Source organism: Oncorhynchus kisutch, linkage group LG15, assembly GCF_002021735.2.
Source record: "Oncorhynchus kisutch isolate 150728-3 linkage group LG15, Okis_V2, whole genome shotgun sequence".
Classification (NCBI taxonomy): Eukaryota; Metazoa; Chordata; class Actinopteri; order Salmoniformes; family Salmonidae; genus Oncorhynchus; species Oncorhynchus kisutch.
This window is the reverse complement of record NC_034188.2, coordinates 37,815,929-37,829,185: the sequence shown is the minus strand read 5'-3', so window position 1 is coordinate 37,829,185 and position 13,257 is coordinate 37,815,929. Positions and strand designations below refer to the sequence as shown.

The 13,257-nt window shown below is 42.1% G+C and overlaps 1 protein-coding gene and 1 non-coding gene across 4 annotated transcripts; one reads left to right on the top strand and one right to left on the bottom strand.

Annotated features, from left to right (window-relative positions):
• Nucleotides 1-1,389: 1,389 nt before the first annotated feature.
• Nucleotides 1,390-5,816, bottom strand: LOC109906025 (uncharacterized). Of its 3 annotated transcripts, XR_002257353.2 has the most exons (6): nt 5,706-5,812; nt 4,217-4,257; nt 3,774-3,906; nt 2,066-2,665; nt 1,651-1,794; nt 1,408-1,551 (listed from the first exon to the last, which is right to left on the bottom strand). It is a non-coding gene; the product is annotated as an uncharacterized LOC109906025 (transcript). The 3 variants fall into 3 exon arrangements; XR_002257352.2 differs by having other exon boundaries at nt 1,390-1,551; nt 3,774-4,257; nt 5,706-5,816; XR_002257354.2 differs by lacking the exon at nt 5,706-5,812 and having other exon boundaries at nt 1,390-1,551; nt 3,774-5,699.
• Nucleotides 5,817-6,673: 857 nt separating this feature from the next.
• LOC109905273 (H/ACA ribonucleoprotein complex subunit 1) lies at nt 6,674-9,941 on the top strand. Its single transcript, XM_020502555.2, has 7 exons — nt 6,674-6,919; nt 7,317-7,536; nt 7,756-7,910; nt 8,090-8,149; nt 8,841-8,961; nt 9,074-9,193; nt 9,305-9,941. Exons 2-7 carry the CDS (start codon nt 7,329-7,331, stop codon nt 9,313-9,315), a joined length of 675 nt encoding a protein of 224 aa, XP_020358144.1. The 5' UTR covers nt 6,674-6,919; nt 7,317-7,328; the 3' UTR covers nt 9,316-9,941.
• Nucleotides 9,942-13,257: the final 3,316 nt, after the last annotated feature.

Here is a 13,257-nt window from a genome sequence, read left to right as displayed (position 1 = left end):
ATCTCTGGCAGTCTCTATGGGGGTGCCACAGGGTTCAATTCTTGGACCGACTCTCTTCTCTGTATACATCAATGAGGTCGCTCTTGCTGCTGGTGAGTCCCTGATCCACCTCTACGCAGACGACACCATTCTGTATACTTCCGGCCCTTCTTTGGACACTGTGTTAACAACCCTCCAGACAAGCTTCAATGCCATACAACTCTCCTTCCGTGGCCTCCAATTGCTCTTAAATACAAGTAAAACTAAATGCATGCTCTTCAACCGATCGCTACCTGCACCTACCCGCCTGTCCAACATCACTACTCTGGACGGCTCTGACTTAGAATACGTGGACAACTACAAATACTTAGGTGTCTGGTTAGACTGTAAACTCTCCTTCGAGACCCATATCAAACATCTCCAATCCAAAGTTAAATCTAGAATTGGCTTCCTATTTCGCAACAAAGCATCCTTCACTCATGCTGCCAAACATACCCTTGTAAAACTGACCATCCTACCAATCCTCGACTTTGGCGATGTCATTTACAAAATAGCCTCCAATACCCTACTCAACAAATTGGATGCAGTCTATCACAGTGCAATCCGTTTTATCACCAAAGCCCCATATACTACCCACCATTGCGACCTGTACGCTCTCGTTGGCTGGCCCTCGCTTCATACTCGTCGCCAAACCCACTGGCTCCATGTCATCTACAAGACCCTGCTAGGTAAAGTCCCCCCTTATCTCAGCTCGCTGGTCACCATAGCATCTCCCACCTGTAGCACACGCTCCAGCAGGTATATCTCTCTAGTCACCCCCAAAACCAATTCTTTCTTTGGCCGCCTCTCCTTCCAGTTCTCTGCTGCCAATGACTGGAACGAACTACAAAAATCTCTGAAACTGGAAACACTTATCTCCCTCACTAGCTTTAAGCACCAACTGTCAGAGCAGCTCACAGATTACTGCACCTGTACATAGCCCACCTATAATTTAGCCCAAACAACTACCTCTTTCCCAACTGTATTTAATTTTAATTAATTTATTTATTTTGCTCCTTTGCACCCCATTATTTTTTATTTCTACTTTGCACATTCTTCCATTGCAAAACTACCATTCCAGTATTTTACTTGCTATATTGTATTTACTTTGCCATCATGGCCTTTTTTGCCTTTACCTCCCTTCTCACCTCATTTGCTCACATTGTATATAGACTTGTTTATACTGCATTATTGACTGTATGTTTGTTTTTACTCCATGTGTAACTCTGTGTCGTTTTATCTGTCGAACTGCTTTGCTTTATCTTGGCCAGGTCGCAATTGTAAATGAGAACTTGTTCTCAACTTGCCTACCTGGTTAAATAAAGGTAAAATAAAAATAAATAAATAAATAAATAAATTATACTCAGTAACTGGTTTTGCCACCTTTAGCTGCAATGACTGCAACCAAACGCTTCCTGTAGTTGTTGATCAGTCTCTCACATCGCTGTGGAGGAATTTCGGCCCACTCTTCCATGCAGAACTGCTTCAGGCGACAGTTGTGGGTTTTCGAGCATAAACTGCTCACTTCAGGTCCTGCCAGAACATCTCATTGGCTTTAGGTCTTTCAAGTCACTATATTGGACATAACTCAGCTGTCTAGTTTCCACACACACACACACTGAGAGCTCTCACCTCTTCCCACCGTTCAGGAGGTCCAAAGCCTCATTGATCTGATCCAGGGTCAGAGTGTGGGTCACAAACACATCCAGCTTACGGTAAGTTTCTTGTTCATGTACTCCCCAACGAGTTTGGGGACACTCTCCAAACTCTTTCACCCTGTTGGAAAATGACACCATGTGCATGTGTATTTGTTCATTGTTTGGTCATATATTTCATATAGACATATGAAGTGCATTTGTAACACTACACCTGAACCCTTCATCATAGGGGGTACAAAACAGCATTATAACATGACATTACAGATGACATGCAGTCAAGATCGTTATTGTTAGCTTATGACAATTCACTTTTCACTGTTATGGTACAAACAATGTTTAGATCAGCTGCACTTAGTCTGGCTTTAATATGTCTCATATTGTCAACTCACTTCCAAAGTATGTCCACTTCCAAGACCACCAAGAGGTCTTCAGGGACTAGATATCTACCCTATCTCTGTCCATCCTACGACACAGACACCCCAGGGATCCTTACACCTCTCCAGGCAACTCTCAGGAAGAAAAAGGAAGACATTCCAGAACTGAGACGGTTTGTCCATTAGCTATGTTATTCTGGCCATTATTGTACTGACACCACCAGACTATAGCGGGCCAATACCCACAACGGAGGTGAGTGACCACACAAACCGTCTTACCTGTAGCCCAATTGCTTTGAATTTTACCATTTGAAAGGATAAAAAAAAGAAAGAAGTCGAAGTCCACCACTTTGCCGGTCATCTCCACCAGCACCTCCTGGGTGGGCTTGCTGTGGTCCTTGGGGTTCACAAACTCAGTGGCCCAAAACGCCTCAGCCTTGTCAAACTTGCCCGGGATTGATATCCACTGCGATGATTCTGGCAGCCCCGGCAACTTTGCAGCCCATGACTGTAGCTAGGCCCACAGCCCCCAACCCGAGCACTACACATGTGGAGCCAGGCTCAACACGAAGAGGGTTATGGAATCCTATAATTGTCTTGACATCACATTTAAGCCTGTTGAGACACAAGACTGCACTTAGCACGAAACAGCACTGAAAGTACATACAGTACCAGTCAAAAGTTTGGACACACCTACTCATTCAAGGGTTTTTCTTTATTTTTACCAAAAAAAAATACATTGTAGAATAATAGTGACGACATCAAAACTATGAAATAACAAATGGAATTATATAGTAACCCCCAAAAAATAAAATATGATATTCTTCAAAGTAGCCACCCTTTGCCTTGGGCTCCCAAGTAGCGCAGCAGTCTAAGACACTGCATCTTAGTGCTAGAGGTGTCACTACAGTCCCTGGTTCAAATCCAGGCAGTATCACAACTGGCCATGATTGGGATTCCCATAGGGCAGTGCGCAATTGGCCCAGCGTTGTCTGGGTTTGGCTGGTGTAGGCTGTGATTGTAAATAAGAATTTGCGCTTAACTGACTTGCCTATTTAAATAAAGCATTATAATAAATGTTATATATATATATATATATGAATAAAAATACAAAATTAATATTTTTTAAACATTGTTTAAGAAATGACTGCTTTGCACACTCTTGGCATCCTCTCAAGGTCGTCACCTGGAATGCATTTCAATTAACAGGTGTGCGTTGTTAAAAGTTAATTTGTGGAATTTATTTCCTTCTCAATGCGTTTGAGCCCATCAGTTGTGTTGTGACAAGGTGGGGGTGGTACACAGAAGATAGCGCTATTTGGTAAAAGACAAAGTCCACATTATGGCAAGAGCAGTTCAAATAATCAAGAGAAACGACAGTCCATCATTACAGGAAAGGATGCAAGGACTGACCATCCATAATATCAAATGTATAGATTTAACCATGTTATACAGTGTTTGTTTACATTCACCTTATTGGAGTAAAACAAGCTTATATTTTGGGTTCTGAAGGGGAACAACAATTGAACTAAGCTCATGAGGAACTTATAAGTGATATTCTTTAAGAATCAATGTGTATGTAATTAATTTAAGTCAAAACAGGGATGTAGCAACTACGGATTCTAGCCTCAAGGTCTCAAAATAGCCTAGAACAGATCGATGGTAGAAGAATAACAACACAACTACATTTTCAGTCACAAAAACATGATTCTTACTGGTTTACCTGGTGAGAATTTGGAGACTCCAGGGCTGACACCTTCCACCACGCCTGACCCCTTGTGGCCCAGAACCAGTGGGATGCATGCATACACCAGTCTCATAGAGGTACCCCTAGTCAGTGTGGCACATTCCACTTGCTGCAATCATCAACAGAAACAGCACACAGTTTATTCTTTAGGTTAATATCCCTGCGAGCACTAGGCTTTACATAAGCATTGGTCTCACTTTGTGAGCCCTAGGTGGGGCAACCTCCACCCTCTCAATAGACAGGGTTTTGCCATGCTCCCACGCTACTGCTGTCTTGCCCTTGATCACCTGGGGTAATAGTAATAGATTCAATACATGCATTATAAAGCGATTTCCTCAGATAAAAAAAAACAATGGGTGCCTTATTACACAGACGGCTACTGCTTGGGCTTACAACAAGACAGACAAGTCATTGCTTACCTGGCTCTCGGTGTTCATTATAACTTCTTCCAGTTGTGAGTCTAGGGGAAATAAAGCACATCAACAAGTAGGCTGATATAAATATGTATAGGTATGACAGTTGCACTTCTGTCAAACATTTACACTTTACAGCAGGTTTCAGTTACGCTAGCTCTAGTCCAGGTTGTTACGTGTGGCTCGAAGCTCAAGTTGCAGTCAATGATGTGTAATAAACCCTGGATTTCTGATGCTATGTAATGGCCAATGAGAGGCTGGTGGCTTTTTGAAGTCCGTCCATAGGAATTAATGGAATTCCACAGTATTTCAACAAAATGTTACAAGGATAAAATTACACAGATTTAAGTCATTATTTGTTGCAACAGTAGTACTCTCCAAAAAGACTATGGAATATGTTTTCATATATATTTTTTTACATTTTAAATGTTCAGTTCACTTTAAAAGTATACTTTAAAGATGGAATCCGCAGTAGGGGAAACAGTGTCACTGACCGCCCCACGGCTGTTGTTGTTGTTTTGTTTGACAAAGCGGAGGTGAGGAGCATTGCACAACATGGCAACAAGAAAATTGCGGTACATGTTCTATCACGCTGCAATGATGTCCGTGGGGGGTGGGGTGGGGCAGTGTTAGTTGTTTGCAGTGTACATATTTGCTGTTGTAATATCGCAAACGGATGTGGCAGTTTCACCGTGAAGGATTCCAGCTTTAAGGTGTCTGTAATGGAATATACTTGTCAAAAATGTAAAAATGCATTTCTATAGGTCCAAAAATATTCAAAAAAAATGTATGACAGGAGGAATAATAAAATGGCGGCACGGTGGCTTCAAAACAGCGCCACTGTCAGTTATCTAGGGTTAATACTGTAATGACCTGACTAGATCATAAAGGTACAATTGTCCAGACAAAGGATTGAGTTTACGAATTGACGGTTTATAAACTCAACTTTACACAGGCTACTGTTTGGCCGTAGCCTACCACAAATAAATGAAAGGTACCCCACAAGACAACCGTGACCTTCTCTTGTGAAGGCCAGACATAAGAGAAAAAACAATGGCTAAACCTGGTCTTAACTTCCAATGCTCCCTCCCCCTGCCCAACTCCCCTCCATGCCACTCAGCCAACCACCAGGATGCCCAGCATTAGAACATTCCAGGCATTCCCGTGATTGGCAGATAGCAGGTTGATTGGCATGATGAACCCCGAGAACACTGGTAAGTACAACACAACCCACTAATAGCCTAACACATAACACACCGCTGTCTGTGCGGGTCGCTACAATACATATAATTGGTCTCAGGTAACGCCCTGGACCAGAGCTACGTAATGCAAAGGGGGCACACAATTGCAGTTTTAAACAAATTAGTATTTTAAAAAAAACATTATTCTTATACAGCCTTAATTAAATTAGCCTTCTCTAAAGAATATGTAAAGAAAACATGTGCCTGCTCTCAAAAGTATTACTGTTGACTTGGTAGCAAATCCAGTCACAGACCTTCCAGCGTTGTCAAAGTGATTGTGTGTGTGGTGTTCTCAGGTAGGGGATAATCTCAATTGTTTCCTCCTCGAGCCCTCTTTCTTCTCTGCGCGCCTCCTTCTAAAACCCCATTGGATGAGAAAGTCAGAGGTCCCGCCCCACTAACCTTCTCCTCCAATGAATTTTGAGAAAGACACGAGGAGAGGACGCGTGGTTGTGCAATTGAGAATCCCCCTAGTGTTCTTCACAGGATGTCGTGAATGAGCGACAGTCTGAGTTTTACGACAAACCGGACTTCGCTTCAGTTCTCACCATAGAGATAGATAGACAACTCATCTTTGTATCTGTGCCATTATAGAGTCTGTGACATTACTGGGAAAGAGATAGGGGGATACCTAGTCAGTTGTACAACTGAATGCCTTCAACTGAAATGTGACTTCCGCATTTAACCCAGCCCCTCTGAATCAGAGAGGTGCTGGGGCTGCCTTAATCGACAGCCACATCTTTGGCGCCCGGGGAACAGTGGGTTAACTGCCTTTTCTCAGGGGCAGAAAGACATATTTTTACCTTGTCAGCTCGTGGATTCGCTTCAGCAACCTTCCGGTTACTGGCCCAATGCTCTAACCACTAGGGGCAGCAACATTGAGGCTATCTCAATTTTAAAGTAGTCAATTTTCTTCTTCATTGGCTGATTGGTCTCAACTCATAGGAAGCCCCACCCACTTTAACATTGTGGAAGCCCTCAATGGCAATGCCCATGCTAAAATGTTTTTTTTTTTTTACCAAGTAGTTAGAGTCCTGGGTGCTGATTGGTTGAAAGCGGTGGTCTATTAGACTATATTCCACAGGTAGTGTGCAACATTACTTGTTTACACCTCGGGGTGGATGTGGTATATGGCCAATACAAGCATTTCGCTACACTCGCATTAACATCTGCTAACCATGTGTATGTGACAAATAAAATTTGATTTGATTTGATATATCACGGCCAAGGGGCTGTATCCAGCAACTCCACGTTGGGTCGTGCGAATAACAGCCCTTAGCCGTGGTATTTTGGCCATATACCACACCTCTTCGCCCTTTATTATTTAAATATCCCTGAAGAGACTTCTATCAATCTCTATAGTTCTCACTTTACGGCACCACCTGAAAGCACATGTGTTTTCGTCGCGTAGAACTTGTGTCTGGCACACTTCACTCCTCCATCAGCTGAGCTTATTTGTGGTGCAAAGGTATGTCAATCAAATATATATGTGTATTTCATAAGTTGCACGACGAGACCATAATGTGCTCAGCAAAGCATATCGTGATACTGTAGTCTTTTGATATGTTGAAAATAAGTAGTCGAGCTGGCTAGCTAGCTTGTTCAATTGATCCCTTGGAAGTTGCTGTACTGATAATAGTTCATAAACGTGAAATCATGCATTGATCAAGTCATTAGTTAAATCATGTTACTGTTCGTTGGCTAGCTAGCTAGTTTTATCGTGGTATTTAGCCAGCAAAGCATTTGGAAACATCCACTAACGTCACTGACAATGTTTGAAGACCATGTCTAGTATTTGAAAGTGAATTGCTTTGAATTGTATCTATGCAACTTCATCTTATCTCCCGTCCTCCCAACTCTCTCAGGTACACTAGAACATGTCCTTCCGAGGAGGAGGTGGAAGAGGGGGCCGTGGTGGCGGATTCAACCGTGGTGGAGGAGGATACGGTGGTGGTGGTGGTGGTGGAGGAGGATACGGTGGTGGTGGAGGATATGGGGGTCGAGGTGGCGGCGGCGGTTTCCGAGGTGGTGGACGAGGAGGTCGAGGGGGCTTCCAAGACTATGGCCCTCCAGAATATGTGGTTGGTAAGATGGAGACCGCCATGTGATGCACCCATATCGCGTTCCAGTGATGGAAAGGGAATTGTTAATGCTTTGCATCTTGAATTTACACTACACCATATGTACATCTGGAATGTACATATAGTCTGCCTGGCATTGTAACATTTGTACTTTCACATACTGTTCCCAGTTAAAAAAAATGTTTCCTGTACTGACCAGGTGTCCTTGCTCTTGTCTCTGCAGCATTAGGAGAATTCATGCACCCCTGTGAGGATGAAATTGTGTGCAAGTGTGTAACTGAGGAGAACAAAGTTCCCTACTTCAATGCACCCGTGTACTTGGAAAACAAGGAGCAAATTGGGAAAGTGGACGAAATCTTCGGCCAACTACGTGACTTTGTATCCTTTCAATCTTTCTTTGTCTAACCAAAGTCATCTGAAGTGTTTGGGAACATGTTTAATTTTCTTGATCTCATTAATAACACTAAAACTTGTATGCTTGAATTCTGTTTCTACTGGTTGACAATGAGTTTCATGTAATTTGTGACACTGGTTTGCCCCTTAACCTGAAGAAACAGTATTTCTCTGTTAAACTCTCAGATAATATGAAGGCATCCTCATTCAAGAAACTACAGAAGGTAAGCAATATCAGTGTATTACATGTAACAGAGCTGATGGTAATTAAAAGTGCTTTCATGGTTGAACTGGGTGTTAACAGAGAATGCAAGATATCAGAACCTACCCCCGCTCGCCTGTCAACCAATCATCTATAAATCGTACGTAAAGGCCTTTTTATGCAGGTTCACTGAGTGCTGCGTGGCACCTCCACACAACCAACGTGTACTTACATTTTCTCGTGGACCCTCTTTCGGATTGACCATAAATTTGGTCAATTAGTTGATTGTTTAGCAACAACCGACACGTGCGTGCCACTATGGGGCAAAACAGAGGTTGGCTTAGACTTTTGACAACATGTAAGCCACATTTTGTCCGATGTTTATTGAAAACAAATATATTTGCACAACGAACCCATGTCTCAAATACGTAGTTGTTTCTGAGCTAGTTAGTAAAATGTAAGCCATATTAGCATTTACATGAAATATGGTTACAATAACTCGAAACAAGACAGTGTCAAGAACAAGCTGAAACAAAACATTTAAGATTCCCCACAGGGCAGTTTCTTGTCATTCTTGCTAGCATCCAGAATCACGTAACGCTGATGACTGTCCCATGGAAGCGTGTACATTTCTGTGACTGTCAGCTAATCCATCTATTGCTTAAACATAGCTATGGCATGTATTCCGTAACTCATTATATTCTGGTCCACAGTTCTATGTAGACCCAATGAAACTCCTACCACTCCAGAGGTTCCTTCCCAGGCCCCCGGGTGAGAAGGGTCCCCCAAGGGGAGGCAGAGGAGGTCGAGGTGGAAGAGGAGGTCCCCGTGGAGGTAAGAGCAAAATGTCAACAGCTCAGGCCCCATGGCTGTTTTTCTTGTGAATAAAAGGGGGTGGGAATGTTAGTACATTTTTATACCCCCCAAAATATTTTTGTCCTCCCAGGTGGATTCCGTGGTGGCAGGGGCGGTGGTGACCGTGGTGGATTTGGCAGAGGAGGTTTTGGTGGTGGTCGAGGAGGGGGATTCAGAGGTAGAGGAGGTGGCGGTGGACGAGGATTCAGGGGTAAGTCCAAATCCTAGAAAAGGAATCTAAATGAACGTGAATAGACAAGTTGTAAAGCTGCTTTGCATTTCATGTTTTTGTGGTGTTGATATGCCTTTTTCTATCATCCAGGTGGGAGATGATGACAAACTGTTTGCGTCGGATCCTCGCCAAGTGTCAATAGCGGCAGGAAGCAAATCGTTGCGATGCCTGAGCTTGGCTCTTTTGAACTTGACTTATGGAGAACAGGCGTTGCATCATTTTATACTGCTCAGCTGTCAATTTGTTTATGTACACCAACCTTTGATGAATAATGTGTGAATGGTTGGCTTTTATTTACTGACCTTTGAATGCACTCAGCATTCCCTGTGACAGCAATCATTAATAGCGCAGTTGCTTTTGCAACTCTTCAACATTGTTCACACTGGATGTTTTTTGGGGGGTACATTTTGGATACGTCACATTGTTTTTCTTATACTGTTGGCTATGATTCAGAGGTTTCAGTTAGACCAAAATATGGGCCCCTTGGGGGCACTGGACTGTTTTATCAATGTCATGGTGGAGTGCAATAGTCATTTCAATATTCATAAAGCCTGAAACCCCGATGTTTGTTTGTGGATGATATGATGGACATGAGTTCATTTGTTTTCATTACAATAAGTGGAAAATATTGTTATTACCCACAGATAATCAAATGTGATTAGAGTATTGCTGTCTTTTTGTAAAGAAAAGCCTTTGATTAAACTGCTTTGTAGGTCGCTCCAATTTATTTGGACATGTGACTTTTTATTTCCACTAATGCGATATTAGCTTTGTGTTCCTGAAGCACATCCTTTAAATTCAAGCTGATTGTGTGTCTGTTTCCAACACCCTTTTGTCCAAACTGTTCAGGTATGGAAATACAACTTGCTAGTACAACTGTCAAAGCAAATGATCCAGCAGCTCTCACTGCAAAGGCATGCCCCATCGTTCTGATGAAGGCAGCATTAAAATATTGCAGTTTGTTAGCTGCTTCTATGGATGTGAGCATTTGAGTTGTCACCACACTTTTGTCAGGGTCTCATTTCGGTCCAGCTTGTTGCTGTCCTATATCCAGCCATAATGTCTCTGAATGGCTACAGTGACTAATCTTGGGCAATACTTCTTGCTTTAACAGCTATGTGGTCAACATGAGAGCTACTCCACACACTTAAAGGAAATTGCATTGCAGTGTCATGTTAATGCCTCACTTCAGTGGCTGGTTTCCCTGTTCAGTTTGTATGCAGGGTGCCTCTAAGAAGGGGTAGTAAAATCCCCTCCCTATATGTGAATACTGTCCTCCAAGAAGCCAGTGCTTTTTTTTTTTTTGTCACAGATCGGTAACTAGTCCACTTGCCTCAAACCACAATGTTGCTACTTCAAGCATCAATTTGTCACAAATGTACCAATTGATGGATGTTATCCTTTATAAGATGTTTGCTGTAATTGTATTTAGCCCACATTTCATGCCCATTCACTGCATATGTAGTTTGAGGATTTCATAGGTTTTTGCAAATCATGGTACTCAGCGTGCCAACAGCGTTCCTAGTTGGTCTTTAGACTAGTTCTTAAGCTGCCTGCAAGTTTGGCTCTTTACTGACTCAGATATTTTCAACTCAAAAGAGTGAATCCTTCAACTGATTGTGTTCATTTGGGGCGGCAGGGTAGCCTAGTGGTTAGAGCGTTGGACTAGTAACCGGAAGGTTGTAAGTTCAAACCCCCGAGCTGACAAGGTACAAATCTGTCGTTCTGCCCCTGAACAGGCAGTTAACCCACTGTTCCCAGGCCGTCATTGAAAATAAGAATTTGTTCTTAACTGACTTGCCTGGTTAAATAAAGGTTAAATAAATAAAAATTTGAGTCAGTAATGCCCAGAGCATGCAGGACCCTCTACCGGCAAACGATGAATGGAAAACTCAAAATAGTAATGCTTCTACAAGCCTCTCGTTCACCATAAGGGGCTTATTGGAGCTGTCATTTGTGACAGACTTGTATATGTGTGCCTTAAACAATGCACATTTCTTGGTACATTTGTAACGATGTCTATTTGTGGCCGCAATTGGACTAGATTGTGAACTACTCTTTGAGGAATGTATCAAGTACCCCTGGCTGCTGTGTGCAGTTCGGGGCCGGGCGGATGTTTGACTGCCCACCGGTGTTTTTTTCCCCCTTCATCTGAGGTTTGACAGTCACACACTGAATAGAAAACACGTTTGTACAAGGCACACGTTGAATACAAATGTATTTAAATTTTGAAGATCGTAAGAAATATATAACGGGGTATCAGCACATGTGTTGTAACACTTTTTGCTTCATGCTGTATGAGACAAGCAACTGATATTGTTGCAGTGAACAGACTTGTTATATTTGTCATGCCCTGTTAAAATTGTGTTGATATGTCATAACTTTGTAATTTTATTATTTCATTGAGCATATATATATACCGTTACTATCTATCCTGATTTATAATGCTATTTACTTTTCTCATGAGAATGGAGACAGACTATACCATATAGATTTGTGGAATGGTTAAAAACACATTTTTAAATGCTCCAACCTAAGTGTACGTCAACTTTCGACTTCAACTGTATATATAAAAATGTCTTGTTAAACTGTAGTTTTGGCAAGTCATTTAGGACATCTACTTTGTGTATGACACAAGTAAATTCTCCCAACAATTATTTGCAGACAGATTATTTCACTGTATAACAATTCCAGTGGGACAGAAGTTGACTGTGCCTTTAAACAACTTGGAAAATTCCAGAAAATGATGTCACGGCTTTAGAAGCTTCTGATAGGCTAATTGACATCATTTGAGGCATTTGAAAGTGTACCTGTTGATGTAGTTCAATGCCTACCTTCAAACTCATCGCCTCTTTGCTTGACATCATGGGGAAATCAGCCAAGACCTCAGAAATAAAATGGTAGACCTCCACAAGTCTGGTTCATCCTTGGGAGAAATGTTCAAATGCCTGAAGGTACCACGTTCATCTGTACATAGAATCGTATGCAAGTATAAACACCATGGGACAAACGCAGCTGTCATACCGCTCAGAAAGGAGATGCGTTCTGTCTCCTAGAGATTAATGTACTGTGGTGCGAAAAGTGAAAATCAATCCCAGAACAACAGCAAAGGCCCTTGTGAAGATGCTAGACGAAACAGGTACAAGTATCTATATCCTATATAGTCCTATATCGACATAACCTGAAAGGCCGCTCAGCAAGGAAGAAGCCACTGCTCCAAAACCGCCATAAAAAGTCCATACTTCAATTTTCAACTGCACACGAGGACAAAGATCATACTTTTTGGAGAAATGTCCTCTGGTCAGATGAAACAAAAATAGAACTGTTTGGTCATGATGGACATTGTTATGTTAGGAGGAAAAAGGGGGAGGGTTGCAAGCCGAAGAACACCATCCCAACCGTGAAGCACGGGGGTGGCAGTATCATGTTCTGGGGGTGCTTTGCTGCAGGAGGGACTGGTGCACTTCACAAAATAGATGGCATCATGAGGTAGGAAAATTATGTGGGTATATTGAAGCAACATCTCAAGACATCAGTCAGGAAGTTAAAGCTTGGTCGCAAATGGACAATGACCCCAAGCATACTTCCAATGTTGTGGCAAAATGGCTTAAGGACAACAAAGTCAAGGTATTGGAGTGGCCATCACAAAGCCCTGACCTCAATACTATAGAAAATATGTGGGTAGAACTGAAAAAGAGTGCGAGTTAGGAGGCCTAAAAATCTGACTCAGTTACACCAGCTCTGTCAGAGGAATGGGTCAAAATTCACCCAACTTATTGTGGGAAGCTTGTGGAAGGCTACCCGAAAAGTTAAACCATTTGGAAGACTACCCAAGTTAAAAGCAATGCAACAAAATATGCAAACTTCTGACCCACTGGGAATGTGACGAAATAAATAAAAGCTGAAATAAATCATTATTTCTACTATTATATCTACTACATTTCACATTCTTTAAACACAACGGTGATCCTAACTGACCTAAAACAAGGAATTTGTACTTGCATTAAATGTCAGGAATTGTGAAAAACTGAGTTTAAATGTGT

Bases quoted from the DNA above. Each gene is read 5' to 3' on its own strand.
- LOC109905273 (XM_020502555.2), top strand. From the start codon at position 7,329: ATGTCCTTCCGAGGAGGAGGTGGAAGAGGGGGCCGTGGTGGCGGATTC. The intron at 7,537-7,755 runs GTAAGATGGAGA...TTGTCTCTGCAG, and splicing joins CCCTCCAGAATATGTGGTTG to CATTAGGAGAATTCATGCAC. The intron at 7,911-8,089 runs GTATCCTTTCAA...CTGAAGAAACAG, and splicing joins TCGGCCAACTACGTGACTTT to TATTTCTCTGTTAAACTCTC.